General features: G+C 38.8%; 1 protein-coding gene across 1 annotated transcript in view; it reads right to left on the bottom strand.

Moving 5' to 3' along the window:
- Positions 1-9,240, bottom strand: part of SLC13A3 (solute carrier family 13 member 3) — a gene marked incomplete at both ends in the record, with an annotated part of 49,117 nt that extends 39,877 nt beyond the window's left edge. Inside the window, one exon of the mRNA XM_081323907.1 lies at positions 9,130-9,240. Within this exon, the coding sequence (XP_081180033.1) occupies positions 9,130-9,240 (111 nt within the window). The remainder of the gene's footprint in view (positions 1-9,129) is intronic.
- Between the last annotated feature and the right edge of the window lie 11,538 nt (positions 9,241-20,778).

The following is a 20,778-nucleotide window of genomic DNA, read 5'->3' as shown; positions in this document are numbered from 1 at the left end:
TTTCCATTGCTAATACACACACACACACATTTTCAATACATTGCTAAATATGTACATCATATTTAAATTATTAAATATATTTATGGGACTAAAATGTGATAATTTTGTTAGAGATAATATTACAGAGGCTGGGAATGGTTGGTGACAAGAAGGCAAACAAAGTGAAAGCACCAAAATCCAGTTAATAAGTACTTATTACATATTATATAGGAGGGAACAGGTGATGTGATTAACCATTTTAGAAGGTGCCAGAAATTTATTCCTCAGATTTAGTTCTCTTAAATATGATGACCAATTTGGATCTTGCTAATTATATGTAGGATGTATACAATAAAATTCTTGTATCGTGAATAGGAAAAACATAGCTTGCTTTACTGTAAACTATGAATGTGGTAGAGTAGGAAAAATGTAAATAAAATTAAAATAGCAAAAAATAAATTGTTTATTAATGGTACAAATGAATTATTTTCTTATTAGATATTAGCCTGTGCAATTTCAAATCTTAGAATTTCCAAAATCTTTCTTTTTTTGGAAGGTTTCAGAGAAAAGAAATAAATATACTGGCTGAACAATTCTTGGATTTAAAGTCCCCACATCTTAAAGGTATCAAGCCTGAAAAACACTGACTACAATTAATAAACTGACAAAACTAACAAAACTGGGATACATTCCCTTCCATCTACAAATAAACCTTGGGCAGACTGTTATCCTTCCTAAGTTTAATGGGCAAGATGATAGTAGAATTCCCTTCTCCATCTCTGCCTCCATGCTAAGCATTTTTCATGGATTTCATTGCAACATTTGTGTTTGCTGTTTCAAAATAGCTGGAAACCCACAACTGACATTCAGCAAAAGTGATCAGTGAAGCCTCTAAGATACACTCTATGTGCGTTTGTGTGTGTCTGTGTTTGTGTCTATGTCTGAGCATGCAATTCTAGAGTATAGGTTGCTCATCTCTGTGCTATACTCATAGCAAAGCAAACACTAGAAACAGGAGTTAGCCAATGAAGCTGTTTGGCAAAAGAGTCAGGACAAAGAGAGAAAAAATGCTTTTCTGAGGAATTAATATGGAGAAGTCACTAAAGTAATAGAAGACATGCTGATGGCCACTAATGTAGGAGCAAAAGACTTTAAAACAGAATCAACAGTTTAATGGGAAATTACAGTATTGGCTACTGCTTATTAAATAAATGCTGCTTCTGCTTTCAGGATCTGAAATTCAGGAATTGCTCTGAATTATGTATTACTGAAAGGGACAACAGGAGCAAGCTCTGTTTCGGTATCACTCAGAAGTAAGTGAACAACACTTTATGTAACTGGATGCTAGACTAGGTAAGACTGATCTGATCCAGCAAAACTGTTTTCTTGTTTTATTTCAATCACAGTATGATCCAAGTGCTAGCAGTATTACAATGGAAAGTTTTAGTACACTTTCATCTGGTATAAGCGTACCTAATACAGTCATGAGTATTTGTGTTCCCAACAGGTTCCTTCATACCTGCCAAATTCAACACTCCACCTGACATTTTATACTTAAATAAATATAAATATTTTTGTTTTATGAACCTTAAATGCCACTTCAATTCTGAGCAACCAAACTAAGGCTAAATATATAAAGGTAAAGGTTCCCCCGCACATGCGTGCTAGTCGTTTCCAACTCTAGGGGCCGGTGCTCATCTCCATTTCAAAGCCGAAGAGCCACTGTTTGTCCGAGTACGTCTCCGTGGTCATGTGGCCGGCATGACTAGACGCCAAAGGCGCATGGAACGCTGTTACCTTCCTACCATAGTGGTCCCTATTTTTCTACTTCCATTTTTACGTGCTTTCGAACTGCTAGGTAGGCAGAAGCTGGGACGAGTAACAGGCGCTCACTCTGTTACGCGGCACTTGGGATTCGACCCGCCAAACTGCCGACCTTCCGATCGACAAGCTCAGCGTCCTAACCCACTGAGCCACCCCTTCCTTTGCTAAATATATACATAAAAATAAAAAGTACCTTTACAGACCTGTGTGTCAGGGGCAGGTATATAAACTCAATTCAAACAAACATATCATATTCAAAGAGGAAAGAATTCACAATACATCTGTTTCCCAAAGCCTGCTTGAAAAACCAAGTTTAATCCCCTTTCTAAAATTGCAGAGAAGGCCATATCAGTGCTTTTTTTGTAAGTATACACTGCTGTCCAGAAAAAAAAAGGACAAAGATTAAATAGAGGTCATTCAACTAAAGTCAGAAGTTCTCCTTTTAGGATTAACGGATGAACAGTTAGAAAAATGCAGTAGAAAAATATTTCAATATGATTATTTCAGCAAGATTACTATATTCACAGAGATGCAAAGATTCGACACAATCCACTATGGAAGACTGGTTGGTGAAACCGACAGATTTTTTTTGAAATTGGTAACGTATTTTCCGGCGTATAAGATGACTTTTTAACCCATGAAAATCATCTCAAAAGTTGGGGGGGTCGTCTTATACGCCCAGTCGTCTTATACGCCGGAAAATAGTACATAAATCAATCGAGCGCCCCCGTTCTTGCAAAGCAACTTCAAGCCTCCTTAGTCAAGTCCCCCCTCCAACGTGACTCTCCCTTCCCACCCCCAAGAGCCTCTCAGTCCCTTCCCCTCCCCCTTGCAAACACCAGACCCCAAAGGGTGGGTGGAAGGAAAAGCCCCTTTCGGCTCCGGCTTGCCTGCAAGTCAGCGAGCCCGGGAATGCATGCCCTCCCCTCTCACTGTGGAGGAAGCAGGGCAGGCTGGCGTCTGGCGGGAGCCAGCAGGGCAGTCCTGCGCATGTGCGTGCTCCCCAGCTCCTAAGGAGTCCTCGGGGAGCCATGGTAGGTGCCTCACGCTCTTCCCTCTTGAGGCAGCATCGGCGGAGCTGTCCGGCATCGGGCGGGAGCCGGCAGGGCAGTCCTGCTAACAGCCGGGGAGCGCGTGCGTGCGCAGGACTGCCCTGCCAGCTCCCGCCCGACGCCGGACGGCTCCGCCGATGCTGCCTCAAGAGGGAAGAGCGTGAGGCGCCTGCCATGGCTCCCCGAGGACTCCTTAGGAGCCGGGGAGCGCGCGTGTGCGCAGAACTGCCCTGCCGGCTCCCGCCAGATGCCAGCCTGCCCTGCTTCCTCCACAGTGAGAGGGAAGGGCGTGCCTTCCCGGGCTCGCTGATTTTCCGGCGTATAAGACGAAAAATCTTGAAAATCATCTCAAAAGTTGGGGGGGTCATCTTATACGCCCAGTCGTCTTATACGCCGGAAAATACGGTAAATTGATTTTTTCTTGATTAGAGAAAAGACATTATCTACATTTAATGGTGACTGGAAGCCTATGAATTGCATGTTGGAAAAAGAGTGGATATGTACATTCAATGTTTAAACTAGACTTTCCCTTAAAGCAGTGTTTTTGCAATCTTTGCAACTGTAATATGTGTGAACTTCAACTCTCAGAATTCCACATTCACTCCTGGGAATTGCACATATCTTTCAGTTGCCAAGCTTGAAAATTACTGCCTTAAAATGTACTACTTACTTCTTTTCTCCTACTGAGGGAAGAATGGTTTGGGAGAGAAAGTTACCTGTCTCCTTGATATTAAATGTTTAATTTTTTATCATGTTTATTTGTAATTATATATAAACAGTAGTTACTGTTTAATATTTTTCTTAATTTTTTATTGCACATTACTAATTCAATAGGAAGTGTCTCAGGTAAAGAATATACTTCCTGGGAGTCAAGGACCTGTTTTCATAGGATTTTTGATTGGTAAGGAGCTTCTAGTCCTGTTCAAGAAAAAGAAAGCCGGAACCCCTTCAGTCTTTATTGCTGAGATCTGTAAACTTATAGGAAGCATATTTGTCCACTGGTGTTGGAGAAAAGATCAAGATTTCTAGTTTCTGCCTTGCGTAATGTTCGTATCTTATTTCCCACAGATGTTGCATAGGTGATGTAAAGAAAAACATCCACTACATATAAACAATAAAGCCAATTCCGACAGAAAAAACCAATTTGCCCTTTTTCATCAGCAGAAATTCTTTACAAAGGACTGAATTATAAATGAATAGCAAAACAGTGGTTTTTATATTCACCAGGAATTTAGGGCAGCACATTTATGAAGTCAAATGTGAGGTCATAAAAAATTTATGAAAGTCCAACATACTCTAAACCTGAAACTAGTGAATTGGGAAGACTTAATTCTTAGCCCAGAAAGAATTGTGTTTTTAAAAAAAAAAAAACCACAACATTATAGATGTCCCCAATGCTCAAGGCTGGGAAATAGCCAGGAGTCTATGGCTCAAAAAGGTAGAAGAAAAAGCCAGGAGATGTCCTATGTATAGGCAAAAAATGCCACACTGTCTTATCCAACAACTGAACTTCCAAGTAAATGGCCAGATTCATATCCCAGCCATCTTAAAACACTATCTTCAATGGTAAAAATAAAGAGCCTTAGTATTTTTCTATTCATTCTGGTTTGTGTGAACATGTATTTGAATGCAGTTAGAGAAAGTTTAATTAGTAAACAAAGCTTCTAAAGAGATCCAATTTGGTGTAATGATTATAAACACCAGGCTAAAAACCAGGATATCGGGAATTCCAGTCCTGCTTTAGGCAAAGCTGACTTATAGTGAGACTTAGGGTCAGCCTAGCCCTAGGAAAACGACAATGGCAAACCACTTCTAAAATGTCCCAAGAAAACCACATGGACTTCTTCAGGCAATTGCCAGGAGTGCAGACTAATTTGAAGGCACTAAAAAAGAAAAATCTTCATTTCCAGTGAGTTTTATAGCTCTGCCAAGTAAGCAGATCAATGGATAAGGAAATTTAACAGGGGGTCACATGATATAGAGTTACATTAATACAGGTAGTCCTTACTTAGCAGCTCTCTCAGACAGTGACTGTTTGCAATTACAAGAGTGCTGAAAAAATAATTTTGCGACTATTGTCCACATTTACCATCTTCACAGCATCTCTCTCTTTTTCAGTTCTGTGTTCACATTATGGTCAGTTAGTACACATCATCCTGTATAAAATCATAAGCACATTTGCAGTCACATGATTTTTCACTTAGCAACTACTTTGCTTAATGACTGAGCTATATGCTAAAGATAAGATCAACGAAGCAGATATTGATGTATATTTGAGGAATGCTAACATCCCGGTTCTTACACAAGAACAAAAGGAAGAGATTAATCAATTGATAACAGAAGAAGAAATTCTTTTAGCAATTAAACAATTGAAGGTGGATAAAGTGCCAGGCACGGATGGACTGACGGCGGTGTATTATAAAAATTTACAATTGGAGATGATAAAGCCATTAAGGGAATTGTTTCAGACAATTCAAAGGGGAGGAGGGGTGCCTCCGTCTTGGAGAACTGCTTTTATTTCTCTGATTCCGAAGGAAGATCAGGATGTTACTCAAGTAAGAAATTACAGACCAATATCACTTTTGAATACAGACTACAAGATATTTGCTAAGGTTTTAGCTAACAGATGGATGAGGGTTTTGCAACAGATAATTCATGGTGATCAAACTGGGTTTATTAGTGGCAGACAAATGAAAAATAATGTGAGGCATATAGTAGACTTGTTGGAATTTTTGGAAAGGAACAACCAGATCCCTGCGGCGCTGATCTTTCTAGACGCCGAAAAAGCCTTTGATCAACTGGATTGGCAATTTTTGATGAAAGTATTAGATAAAATGAATTTTGGGGATAAATTCTTACAACCAATTAGGGCATTATATCAAAAACAAACAGCCCGAATAATAGTAAATAATAGTTTGAGTGAAGTATGTAATATTGAAAAGGGCACAAGACAAGGGTGTCCGTTATCACCTTTATTATTTGTTTTAACATTGGAGATATTATTGATTAAAATACGGAATTCGGAAAAAATTAAGGGAATTCAAATTAGAGATCAGGATTATAGATTGAGGGCGTTTGCAGACGATCTGGTTGTTACGGTGACTCAGCCAAAAAATTCTGTTGTGGACCTGATGGAGATAATAATGCAATATGGGAAGGTTTCTGGATTCAAGGTTAATATACAAAAAACTAAAATATTGGCTAAAAATATGACAGTATCGCAAAAGGCCCTTTTAGAGGGGTTAACTGGATTTGAGATTGTTAAAAGGGTTAAATATTTGGGGGTGTATTTGTCACCCTCAAATGCAAAGTTATATAAAAATAATTATGAAAAATTATGGGGAAAAATTCAAAAAGAATTGGAAAGCTGGAAAAAATTACAATTGTCTCTATTGGGAAGAATTGCAGCAGTGAAAATGAATGTTCTGCCTAAATTTTTATTCTTATTTCAAATGATACCTATTCTTAAAAAGGATTCAAATTTGGAGGAATAGCAAAAGGGTATCAATAAATTTGTATGGGCAGGGAAAAGGCCACGAGTTAAATTTAAGATTATGCAGGACACGCGTGAAAGAGGTGGTCTCAAAATGCCCAACTTTAAATTATACTATGAAGCTGCTGCTTTGTCAGCGATAAGTGATTGGATTAATTTAACACAAGGGAGATTATTAAATCTTGAAGGCCACGACTTGTTATTTGGGATTGTTAAAGATAAAATGTATTGAAAAACTTTTCAATAAAAAAAAATGACTGAGCTGTTAGACCTAATTGCAGACGCTAAATGAGAACTACCTGTAGAAACAATTTCATTTTCATGGTATAAGGAAAAATACCACAAGATTTCTATCTGATTGATGGGAATGCAGTTTAGAAGAACATTAAATTGGGTCAACAGTGCTACACCGTTATCCTGAACATATTCAGGAACGGTCAAAATACAATATACAATGAGAGACAGTCCTTGAAAGCAATAGTGCTGGATTTTATTGCACGATTGCAGATCTTTTAATCTGAAAGACATTTAAGGACTGAAGCTGCAGGTAAGACAGTGACATTTTGTCAGACAATCGGAATTGGGTGTCCTAGTTGTTGGTCTCCCTTGTGTCAACAAAGCTCTGAATATCTCAATTAGAACTTGGCAAGAGGGGGAAAAAGGATGACAATCCTAGCATTTATAAGAAAATTCTGTATCATTTTTCTGTTTGATTCTATTTTTAAAAAATCCTATTCCTTCTCTAATATTATTGTACATCAGTATGTATCACCTATAAATGTACTGAAGAGCTAAAAATAATCTACAATTATGTAGCAAACTATGCATGGAGTGACAAATATAGGAAGTGGACCAAAAATTGCTTAGAAAACTCTTGATCAAATTGTTTTATAGTTTTTCTTAAAAATAAATTGCACTGGATTATAATCTTAAACTACTACAATGGAACCTGCTTGTATATTAAAATGTACAGAATTTACTTATTCTATTCTGAGCATTCTCTCTGCAAAATCTTTTGTGATTAAAATATAAAATGTAACAACAAAATATTTTGGAAGCAATGACCAAGAAAGAAGAGACGAAAAATTGGAATGAAGCGATGTTATTTTATTGACCATGTTTGCTTGGAGCACAGAAATAAAAATGTTTTTGTCACTAGCGCTGATGGTATTACCTAGTACAGGTAATGAAACATCTGCAAGAAAACAACCAAGCTCAGAGAGCACCAAGGACCCCTCATTTCAACCCTGAGCTATAAATATTCTCCTTTATTGGTACAAAAATGTTTGTCTGGACTTGGCGTCTGAAAGAACAGTACTGATCAAGTTTTGGTTATTTCTCCAGGAAAAAAATATTCTTATCCTTGTGATATAAATGAGAGGCAGTTCTTGAACCAAACTAACTACATTCGTTTTGCTATGAAAAAGCAATCTGGAACTGTAATTTACAATTCTTTTACAAAATGGAATGAAGGTTTCTCCAATAACTTGAAATAGTCAGTCTTCTTCAGTTAAAATATTCAGACTTAGAAGGACGCTGCATTAAGAGACAATCTTGTACCAGGGAATCAGGCCAGAGAACAGTTGCTACAATGTTTAGCTGGATAGAATTAATTCGAGAGAACAGTACATGGCTCATAGTATTCTTGACTGGATGGTAGGGAAGAGTTATTCACCTACAGCTGCAAGTCTTCTAACACAGCAGAGAAGAAACTGGAACTTTAAAGACAGAGAAATATTACTTTTGTACAGAGAGATTAATGATTTAGATCTGAAGAAAAAATACTCCTTTGAGGCAATTTTTTCCTAGGGATAAAAAGGCTGGGGGGGAAAGGGAAGAAACCTGGAAAAGAAGAAAGGAAATACATTTGGTGCATATAATACAGAACAACTATCATAGAAAGTCATCGTGTATTTTGAAAGATTCTTATTTGGTCAGTTATTTCCAAGTTGCTGCCCTTCAAACACACTGGATTAGAGCTATGTTTTGAGTCATTATGACCTTCAGTCATCAAAAATTAAATTCCCTGGGATGTACAATGAGTAAATTATAGGAGACCAAGATGAAGGCCAACAACTTTTAAGCTTCTCTGAACTGTAAAAGGAAAAGGCAGCATAAAAATATTTGAAATAAAAAAATAAGTTTGCTGAGATCAAAAAGCTAGTAATTATTCCCATAGAATGTGATAGTAATATTTTAAAATCCTGAGAGAGCAGAGAGGTATGGCATGGATTAAGTGGTTGGAACATTAAGTAGGATAGTTGATAAAGAGGGAAACGGAGAAAAAAAATCAAGTTACCAGAGGAGTGGGGAAGAGGAACAGGGGCCAAGGTCTCAGAATCTCTGGGCTGTTCCAGAGAACAGTACTTTATGAAAGACATAACCTTAATTGAAGCTAATGTTGCTTTACTGAAGAAATAATGAAGGCAGAGATTTAGTTCAGCAAAGTAGAGGACGTAGTACTTCCCCCCACCCCACCCCCGCTGCTTTAACTACTACATGCCAGTGCTGACAGTCAGAAAGTTATTTGAATCGCGCTTCCCACACCACACTAAGAGGAAAACATCACCCGCTCAGATGTAGCTTATCTTAGTCAAACACAAAGTTGGAAAGACTGGGGCCCCCAACTTGGTGGCTGGAGCAGCTCGGTGGTTACTCCGCAGAGGAGGGACACGGAGTCCGGGATGGGGGTCAAGGAAAGCACGAAAGGAAAAGAAGCTTCTTATAGGGCTACCAGAAGTGCAAGTAATACCCTAAAAAGGATGGCGGGCAAGGCGTTACCTTGGGGGGTAAGCTGAAGAGGATAGGGAGCAGCACCAGCGGAGCGCACAGAATCACCAAATAGCGGCGGATACACCACACTTTCTTCACTACGGCTCCAAGCGCTGCCATACCCTGACAAACACCCGCACGGGAGCGGCTTAAGGGAGACCAGCCGCAGCGCCGGGACCGAGGTTTTATCTCAGGGGAGGAGAGAGGAGAAGGAGGCGGAGGAGGCGGAAAGGTTTTTACCTGGGCGGGGGGCGGGGGGGGGAATAGCCGGCCGGACCGGAGCAGGGGGCTCCTCCGACCGATTCCCACCCCGTACCAGCACTCGGACCCAGGAAAACGAGCCTCCAGGCTCGCTGGCTCCTCCTCGGGGCCCGCCCCCTCACGCCGTGTCTACCCGCCGGAGGGGAATCGAGAGGGCGGCTCAGCGCCACAACAGCCCCAGCCCAGGAGGCGCACGGCTCTTTTGAAAACTCTGCTGGTTGGTTCGTGAGGAAGCGGCGAGAAAAGTGGAAGGGCAGAAATTATCCCTAAAGTGCGGCGGGATCAGAGCGGCGCGAGGCCAGAAAGAAACGAGGCGTCAGCCCTGCCCACCCATCTGACTCCCATTGCCTGTCCTCTGAGGTCAGTCTGCCCAACGGATGGTTGTCATCTTCGAGCAGGGATAATCCAGGTAATCCTCGACTTATAACAGTTCATTTAGTGACCATTCAAACTTGGCACTGAAAAAAGTGACTTATGACCGTTTTTCACACTTACACTTACGGTACTACCTTTGTTACATCCCCATGTGATCGAAATTCAGATGCTTGGCAACTGGTTCATAGTTACGACTGTTGCTGTGTCCCAAGGTCATGTGTTCACATTTTGTGATCTTCTGACAAGCAAAGTCAATGGGGAAGCCAGATTCTGTGTCACTAACTGCAGTGATTCACTTAATCTGTGGCAAGAAGAGCTGTAAAATGGGGCAAAACTCACTTAACAAGTGTCTCACTTAGCAACAGAAATGTTGGATCAATTGTAGTCATAAGTCTTGGATTGCCTATACTCCAATCCATCTTTGCCCTCTTTTGTATTGCTCTAGGTCTGCTCGTTCCACTTCCGTGGAATTCACTTGTGGGTAGTTTATTTATAAAATTTATAGGCCACCCATCTTACCTGAAGGTAACTCTGGCGGTTGACAATTATAAAAAATAAAAAACTATATAAACTAAAAACATAGATAAGTTATTATAAATTGCAGAGCTTCATGGCCCAATTAAAAAATGGGGGTTGGGCAGGAGCAGGATGGGGGAAAAGGTTAATTGATCCATTGTTAATTGATCAACCCCCTCCACTGTGATACTCCCCCATTAGAGCCCCAAGCTATCTGGCAAAGTCCAGGCCTTCATGCTCTTTCCAGAAGGTCAGGAGCGTCAGGGCCAACCTCACACCAGAGGACAAGTTGTTCCACAGGGCAAGTGTCCAAACGCAACGCTTTGATGTGCAGCTCTTTTTGGGCCTTCCCTTCCCCTCCATCAAAACTGTAATGTTCAATCCTGAAAGAGTCACTTGATCATGGGGGAATAAAGAAACCCCAAAGTCTCAGAAGGTTGATGAATGAATTGGTACAAAAATATCAGAAGGTCAGGAAGATGGGAAATGAAAAATGTAAATAGGTAGTCCTCAGCCTCTGATCACAATTGGGACCGGAATTACCATCACTAAGTGATGTGGTCATTGAGTTATGTCCAATTTAGAACTGTTTTCATCAAGGTCATTAAGCAAATCACACAGTGATTAAGAGAATCCTGCTTTTCTCCCATTGACTTGGTTGGAAGCCCCTTGCGAAGGTCACAAATGATGATCGTGTGACTCTGGGATGCTGTAGCTGTTGTAAATATGTTGGTTCCCAAAAGCCTGCATTGTAATCACATGATCATAGGGATGCTGCCATGGTTGTAGTGAGGACTGGTCTTGAATCGCTTTTTTCAGTGCTGTTATGATTTTGAAGTGATTAAACAAATGATTACAAGTCAAGAACTACCTGCAGTAAATGTGCTCCCCACTTTAAAATATATATATTTCTGTGCAGCATGAATCCACTTTGTGTGTGTGTGTGTGTGTGTATGGGTGAGTCTTCAATTCAGTCTTCATATTGGCCACCCCTCTCTGTTCAGTTTTTGGAGAAAGCACTGATGAGGCCTATTAAAAAAAATGAGGCCAAGTTGCCAACATATTCCAATCTAAAAGTAGGACAGGATGAACTCATCCAACTAACCCAATACTTAGAAGAAAATGAAGCTTTTGGAATTCCAACAGCATTAGAGCCATTTATATCACCGAAGATTTGCTATTCCAAGAAGATGTGTTTCCTAGGTGACTCTTTCACAGAGGAGATTTGAAGCATGTCCACCCTGCCAGATCTCATGGGACAGGCAAAGAATCAGAAATAGGCAGTCTGGCAAATTGAGCCCTACCCCATGAATAGCTTTAAACTAAGATTACAAAGTGCACCTGGAATTTTATAGGAAGCTAATGCAATTTGTGGAACAGCAGTGTTATATAGATGTGCCACGGTGAACCCATGTTTTCTGCACTACCATATTTTGGACCAATTGCAGCCTCTACATGTTCTTTCAGGGCAACCCCGTGGACAGTGCACTTCAATAGTCCAAAGAGGAGGTGATTTAAGAATGGGTGACATTGAGCAGAGCCTCCTAACCTAGGAACAAGAAGAATTCTTACATAAGGTAGATTTGCATGTTGGTATGGTACTGTTTGCACTTCCAGCAAGAGGCAGGACCCCCAAATTGCACAATAGTTCTGAATTCAAAACTAAAGATGAAATGCCCCCAGAATCAGGACACCCCCAGCCAATGCCAGTCAATCTAGAAATTATGGGACCTGTGGTCCAACATAACTGGAAGAATAATGGAAGCCCATGCAGAATCATCAAATTCCAAATTGAAGATATAGATTGGGTATCCTTTGTCTTTGCTTGATAAAAATAAACAAGCCTAATCATTTATCTATTGATTTTTTGTCAGATTTCTAGACCAAAGCAACTCTGGACAGCTTCATGAAGTTAAAAGAAACAGCAATATTATCTAAAAGGAAGAAAAACAGTATAATGTAAACATACAGCAATTGTCAGATGGACAATGTTCTGTAACATATTTTTACATCACTCCACTCATTCCCTGCAAGAAAAAAGGGCTACCTGAAGCATAACCCAAAGCCTAGTCGGCAGGACAGATTTTTGAATATGGCTTGAAGGCAAGTAAAATGGGATCCCAGGGGATGTTGTTCCAAAGGCAAATATAGAATAGTTCAGACAACACTCCAATTTCTCCTTAAAGGTTTACAGTAAAGGAAAACCCACCCATTCCCATATGATTGATTCCATTACCAAATGCAATTCCGATATTCTCCTGAATTTAAGCCAAAATAATGTTTAATCCTTTACATCTGGGATACCCACCATGGTATCTAATGATGCTAATATGCCTGCAATACACTGGGAGGTGGGATACACTTCTCATGTAATCTAATGGATCCCCTACATGAATTGCCCCTGTGACTATGTAGGACAGATGAGGAGGAATCTAACCATCAGACTGCAAGAACACAAGCAAGTGGTCAGATGAGGAGACCCAAACTCATTGGTAGCCTCACACTGCAATGAACAAAGACGTACAGTCAGTTTGTTCAAATTGTTGACCGAGCAGGTACAAAAATAGCCAGGGGAATTATTGAAGCTTGGGAAACTGGTCAGTCAACAGGAGTGCTGATTTACCACCAGTTTATCAGGTAGGAACTGAAGACTTGTTAACACAAGGAAACAACAGCCAACAACTTAATAACTGACTATCAACATCCCAATTAACAACTAAAAAGCCACACACAACTAAGCACCACATAACTACTACACATAGTAGTAGTATTCTGGTGAGAGAGAAGTTCCCTGAATGATGTACTCCAGCATGAGTCTGAAAGCTTGGAAAACTAAACCTCTGGTCCCAGTGACCAACCCAGATTGGAGCCTGAAAATACTTCCTGTTCCATGGCCCACCTGATATTTAATTTTAAAAAATAACAATTTAAAAATGGAAAAGTTGTCATCTTGCAAAAGAAAGTGCTAGCTAGCCTTCAGCATCATATTTATATCACAGACTCTCTCTTGGCTCAAATAAGATTCCATAAGCTTTCTTAGTGAACATCTGCACCCTGGTGCATTAGAACAAAATCTACTCAATATAGGATGAAGGGAAGTAATGAGAAATCTGGGGAAGTAAATATAGAAAAAGATAGCAGTGGACCATTTTAGTCCAATCCATAATTCAGAGCCCACTTTCAGAACTTATGCTGAACACATTACATAGAAGTACTTTTCTATAGAACCCAGTCCTCTGGAAAAATAACCCTCTACTGATGTATCCTATTTTTTCAAAATCTCTAAGTGTGTTGCTTCACAGCAAATCCTGGGGCAGGGCAATTTGTGACCCCATCTTGAAATTCAAATATTAATCCCTTGGTGTTTATGGTGTTTACATTCCCTGAAAGAAGCTTAACATGTTTCAAAGTTTAGGTCATTGTTTTTTTCCTACCTTTTAAAATATACTATATATCATCTAGAGTCAATGCAGAGATTGAGGCAACTCATAAGTTGAACAAATAAATAAGTAAATGCTAACATCCAGAACTTCAGTTATTAATATATAGAGAAGAAAATGTCTGACTGAAACTTGAATGGGAAAGGCTGCATTTGTAATCATATAATAAAATTTAAATTGCAGAATTATAATTTAAACCAAGCATCACTATCATCAGCGTAAATGGAAAGAAAGATATCCTACATGTGATGGAATAGTTACAATACACATTCTCTTTTGTCCCAAAAATAGCAATAATAATAGCACTTATACATAAATATCACTTTGTAGTGCTTTACAGCCCTCTCTAAGTGGTTTACAGAGTCAGCATATTGCCCCCAACAATCTGAGTCCTCATTTTACTGACCTGGGAAGGATGGAAGGCTGAGTCAACCTTGAGCCGGTCAGGATCAAACTCCTGACAGTGAGCAGTGGGTTAGCCTGCAATACTGCATTTTAACTACTGTGCCACCACAGCACATCTTAAGGGATAGAATGAGGGATTTATTAAGATACTTTGTACTGTATTGGTATTAACTAAAAGTTATCAATATGCACCACAACTAATTAGAACAAATCAAGGTGGGGTTTAAAATGAACCACCAAACTTAAAGGCCACTGAGTACAAGTGGGAGACTATTGAATGAAATGAAGGATTAAAGGGCAGTGAAACACATACATGTCAAAGGTTACATATAAACAGTTGATAAGGCATCCTGTAAAGAACAGTTCCATTGAAAAACACTGGACATGTATACTTAAGTTATTTTAGTAAATGAATATTTGGGTTACAGTACTTCTATTTATTAACCTGTTTAGAACATGATCCTATGCTCTCTGACCATTCATTTAGTCTGGTGGCAGGTTCACCCTCTTTATCCAGAATAAGGAAGCACCAATTCTACACTGAAACAATTTGGCAACAATTGATAATGTGCTCTTGTGTAATAAAGATCCTTCTATTTGAAAAGATCTTAGCCAGAACCTGTGCAAATGTCAAAGCTCTGTTACTAGGGCTGAGTCAGCAGCTATGTTTTCCATGTCAAAGGCTAACTTACATATAAAAAAAAAGAGTTTGCTAGAAAAAAATGAAGGGAAAATATGCAAATTTACTCCATCTACTAAGTCAGGATGTAATCATAGCTAACACTGGGGAAATTCCAGAACTCATAGGTGCATTTGAAAATGTATGGCTGTGCCTTGAAAACCCTCATTCTATAGGGTCATCTAAGGCTTCTTCAGACAATTATCATATGTTAATCCTTTTTTCATGCATAATGTGAGCTGTCTGAATTAAAGTAAATCACACAGAACAATTGAGTTATTTATACTTAATAGGAGCTGGATCCTGAGCCAGAAATGACTGGGTCTTTGGATTCACACAACATGCTGTTTTTTAAATAAAACAGTTGGTCATGTTGTCAAAACCAAGCACTCCACTGTCAGGTTTATGAATGTGTCTACATTCCAGATGAATGCAAGGATTTATGTACATATGTTCACTTATTTTATGCATATAAAGTGAAGCATGCAGCAAAAAGATGTAATTTAGGAGAATTGTTTTGTACCCAAAGTTTGCCTCATAAAATAACAATTTATACATAAGCAAATCTTGCCATAACTGATACATTACAAAAAATCAGGCACTATAGCTTTTCAGTTCCATAAACAGAGAAAATTGACAAGAAGGCAATGCAAAACCAGCCATTTCAACAAGGGAGCTAATAAGAGAATCTCAGCTACAGGGAAAAAGAAAAAAATACCACTTTCATGCCACGTTTTATCATGAAATACAGTAGAAGAAGATATCAAAGCATAGAAAGATAAGAGAGTGAAGGACAATTATCAGCTGGATTTGCCTTCAGCCTCACTGATCTGATGTGTTTAAGAAAAAAATCTCCATAACAAGAAAACGAAACAACTAAACTCTTTCTATTTTTATGGTATCCGTAATACTTCTTAGTACTTGTTCTAGACATTGATAAACAAACCTTGTAACAGTGACAGACAAGCTTTGTACTTCCTACATAACTATCCAGCAAGAGAGATGGAAGTACTAGATGGAAGAGATAGAATTATATATTAGCTGTAAAACAATTCTATCACAGTGAGCTGAAGTTGCACCTTACACTGGAGGTATACACAGGAAAAGCTCAATTGAATAATTATTGGATTAATTTGGAAAGAAGGAAATCCTCAAGTCACAAAACAATCAGAAATGAAACTTCTGGTGGACGGCATCTCAGAATGCCCTGCTAACTTTGGATAATTGTAGTGCCAGGTGCTCACCTTTATGGAATAGGATCTTTTCCAACTGCTGAATTATAGCATTACCTTGCAGAAAACTATAGTATCAGTACTACTATACTACTGCCTCCATTGTTGATCCCTATTCAGCTTCTATTGCGTTTGTTCCCAGTCATGCCAGTATAATGCTGTCCTGATTTTTCATATGAAGCACGTGATAAGCAAATTGGTTGGTTGACTCTTCTAGCTTCAGTCTACTCTTTTCTCTGTATCACGAGTCAGCAGGAAATAGCCCTGCCAATCACCAGTTCAGTCAAAACAATTGGGTCTAAACCCCCAATATAAAATGTTTATTTATTTATTTAGAATGTATATGACAACAATATAGCACTTAGAAATCAATATATTAGATACATTATAAAAAACATCAATATTTAAAAGTATGATCTAATGATGAAAAAAACAATATTCTAACATCTTCTTAGATTCCAATGGATCATCTGGGTCTGTTCATCCCACTGATCTAGATTCTTTTCTGAGTTGTGGAAGATTTTTGGGAGGCTTTAGATTGGCTGGAATATTACTGTGGCATAATTATAAAATAAAACATAACATCAAAATCATACTTATTCTCTGTGATGCTCACTGTCTTCCCACTGATTTTCACATTTAAGATGGTGCTGATATGTAAGTCATTTAACAACTAGATGAATCTGGCAGTACATACAAAAGGAGCTTTATGGTGTTGGCACTGCCAACATGAACAACACAAATGAACAACTTTTCAATTGCATTGCCTTTAGTTCTTTGGATTTTGTATTTGATGTCTTATTATTAAAAATCATTTTTAATTTATTTTTTATTTATTAAATTTATATGCCATCAAGTTGATGTCAACTCTTAATGATCACACATGGATGTACTTTCTAAAGAATCAGAGCTATAAGTTAATTTGTGATTTTTAATAGGAGAGTGGAATATAAAGTTATTTGAGCATAAGAAATGCATCTTCTAAATTGTACAGACCATTGTAGCCAAATCAGTTGTAGTTTACTTCATTAGAAACCCCATACATGCCCAAATGCCTACATCTGTATATAAAGATATATTCAGGTATTATATAGGAAAATTTGTTGCAGAGTATTTTCTTTGTCATTGAAGATACCTTTTTAAATTACATGTTAAAGGTGAAATACAAATCAGCGTTTATAATATATAATTTTACTGTAACAGTTCTTTTCTACTGTTTTCCTCCCTTTGTTCTCTTTTCATTAAATAAAGAAAATATATATAAATTCTACAGCTGGAGAAGGAACAATGACCAGAGCTTAGTTGAAAAAGGGAGAGCGACATCTGTTGGCTGTGGACAATATTTCACTTTTCAAGTCGATGCTCAATCAAATTACGCTACTTGGTTTCCTTTTACATTATATTGTATTCATTTCCATTTGAAAAATACTGTTCAAGTTTCCATCAATATAGAAAATATTTGTAAAATATATTCAGGTTTTCAGGTTGCCGACTTTTAACTGCAGTCATTGTAACTGTATCTTTAACAGCAGCTTGTTTTATAGATATTAATTAGTAATTTTACTCTTGTGAAAATAATCACTTGCTGATTTCAGTTGTCCAATCTTTTATTAAAGGCACAAATACAAATGAGGGCAATTTTCATTTGTTGAACATATGCTTCAAAACAGGTGTGCCTGTATGGTTTGGTCAAAAGGTCAAGAGACCTGTGGCAATACAGTAAAAGCTCCACTCAGTTTTAATGTGCAGATACCCCTGCCTTTCAAAGTAAATTAACTGCTTATATTAAACAGCTTCCTTCCTTAAATAAAGAGTACTTTTAGGCAAGGAAGCCTGGCTGAGGCACAGTCATCCTAAACAGGGCATAGTCTCTGCATTAATCTGAAAGTAATAGAAAATAAGCAAACTTAGGCAAGGAAATCAGAATACAGCAATAGAATCTGGAAATATCATCCCCTTTTACCAATTGTTTTTTTAAAACATGGGTATCACACTCGATCACGTCACATGACGTATCATGACGTAACGGGATGTTTTTTGCCTTTGCAGAGCTGGGGTGGGCGTGGCCTGCTCATGACACATCTGGCCCACAGGCCGCCAGTTTGACACCCGTTTTAAAACAAAATCCCCAGAAATCATTTTGTTAAAAAAAAATCCCAAGTACTCACCTTAAATGGATGTCACTGTTTTTACCCGTTTACAATTTTGCATTTGCAAAAATAAGTGCAATTATTATTCCAGCCTGAATGCTTAATCCAATCATCGGCACTTAGCTGTGGCATTTTGTTTTTACTGCTGAGTAAATCCACAAGTATTTTTTACCAATATTCATTCTTCCTCATTTCTCAAAATAAGTCTTTTTTCCACCTGGGAAGTCACACACCCTGATTCTAGTAGACAGGCCATTATAATTTCTACTCTTGTTGCCAGCTGCAAATTACTTCCAGGTGTAATTTGATTATTTCTCCCAGGAAATAATCAAGAGTTCCTAATTTGGGGGAAAAATATCCCATTAACTTATTTAATTCGGAATCTGTCATTTTGAAGTACAGAAAGAAACTTCAAAAGAAGGTGAATACCATTTGTGTTATTTTGGTTACCAGGGTAAATTAAAAAAATTCAAGGTTAGCACCATCGTAGGCTGTATCAAGTGGGCTTAACACACCAACATCTTCAGTTCCATTTCATCCACCCACAATGTACCCAAAGGAAAAGGACAAGCAGGAGATGGAGGCCTCATGTCTGGTGAACTTCCATTTTCATGGACCATTCTAGAGCTTCAGTTCTGCCTCAGAAGTGGAAATGAACAATTATTTTCCCCAGTTAGCAGTTTGCATGACACTACTGACCAGAACGAGTGAGTTAGTGTAGTCCTGGGGCGCTTAGCACTGAAGTTAACTCCCTCTGAGTTAATTGTTGTTGAGGTTAATTAACTGGGTTGGAGTGTTTGCAAGTTAACAGTGCTGTGCAAACAGGGTCAGAAGTACTTTGCCTCTCAGAGGTCCCACCAGCTGTAAAATCCGGGGGCCGATCTGTCCGTGTTCACATTACTTGCAGTCACAGGGAACAGTCATGGCTTTGATTGTAATAGCTACACCATAACATTAATAATTAGAAATGAACCTCTTCAAAGCTCTCTGTAGGCAAATTTTAATCTCCTTGCCACAGTATGTGGTATTTTCACAGATGACCATTTCAGACGGAAAGCCAAAATGTGCTGCTGTGCATCCTGCAGTGAAAGAGTGTCAGAATGCAGGTCAGGTCACATTTAAGTTGCTGCCTCACTGCTTTTCTATTCACGTGGCTTTATCAAGAGTGCATTTTTGCCCTCGTTTCAGCCCCCATGTTGTTTGGTCAAAGATTTTATCAATTCAGCTGTTCAAACAGACAGGACTCAGCATGCTTCTAAATATGTATGTACAATTTCTACATTATATTTTAATGCTCTGTGTTCTGCCCTGCAAGTAAGCCTCATATTTCTCAATTTCCATCATCAATGTAACTCTCAGAAGGCTTCTGGAGTACAAACCATTGGTGCCAATTACAGAGTCTATGTGAGAGACCCCAACATTTAATGGTTCCTTATCTTGGAACCAAATCACATGGCTCAAACTAGGAGAAAAATGTGTGGTTCAGCAATTTAACTCAACTGGCCATGGGAATTCAGAGTATTTCTGGAGTGAGCCCTGTTGGATGAAAACAGGCCATTGTCCAGTTCTGTGATATTCTAAGCCAATATTTTTCAAACTTGGCAACTTCTTTCAAATGTTTTTTTATATAAGAAAGGATTACTGGGTCCAGCTGAAGAAAATCAACATAATGTAGATTATCAGATTTCCATCACTTTATTTAGATCAGGCATGTCAAACTTGCGACGTCACATGACGTCGCGCAACGTATCAGAGCTTTTTCCCCATTACCGGCAATGGGGTGGGCGCGGTTTCGTCGCGATGCGTCCGGCCCGCGGGCCGGCAGTTTGACACCCCTGATTTAGATGATCCTCACATTGCAAACTGAAACTCTTTAGAAAATAGCTTATACAAGATTAGGCTTTCTATTGTAAATGCTGTCTGTGATTACTAGAAGTTAATTAATCCTGAAAACAAGATTGTGGCCTTTTTTTGTTTCCTAGTGTTAAGGAACATAATTAGGAAAGAGAGCATAGGCTCAAGGGAGCTGGGCTTTTTTGGCACCCTGTAAAAATATAAAGCACCTGATTAAGCAGCACTGAAAATAAAAAAGTTTGCTGAAATTATAAATGCTTGTGGAAAACAGGAGTAAATCTGTCTGTGAGCTTCAGCAGAGATATCTATTAAGGGGTCAAAAAAGTCAAGATGGTACCTGTGATTTGGTTACAGCCACCATGCACGTAACACACATTAGAGCTTGAATTGCAAAAATATCTTGACCTTCTCTCTCTCCCTCTCTCTCACACACATATTCTAGCTAGTAAATATTCCAAGTCAGTATTTTTCAAACTTGGTATAACTTTTAAGATGTGTGGATTTCATCTCCCAAAATTCCCCAGCCAGCATGCTTGAAAAACTCCTCTAAGCTCCAGTGTTGATAGTGAATATGAACTACTTGTGGTGGTTGTTCTTTAAAGCAAGTGGAAGAGAAGGGGCTCTTCAGCTCACCCACCCACCCAACTCCCTAGAGCAGGGGTAGGCAACCTCGGCTCTTTTATGACTCATGGACTTCAACTCCCAGAATTCCTGAGTCAGTTATGCTGACTCAGGAATTCTGGGAG

The sequence above is a fragment of the Vipera berus genome (genome assembly GCF_964194415.1).
Source record: "Vipera berus genome assembly, chromosome: 3".
NCBI lineage: Eukaryota > Metazoa > Chordata > Lepidosauria > Squamata > Viperidae > Vipera > Vipera berus.
Note: the sequence above shows the minus strand (reverse complement) of the source record. Positions and strands in the feature narration are given on the sequence as shown.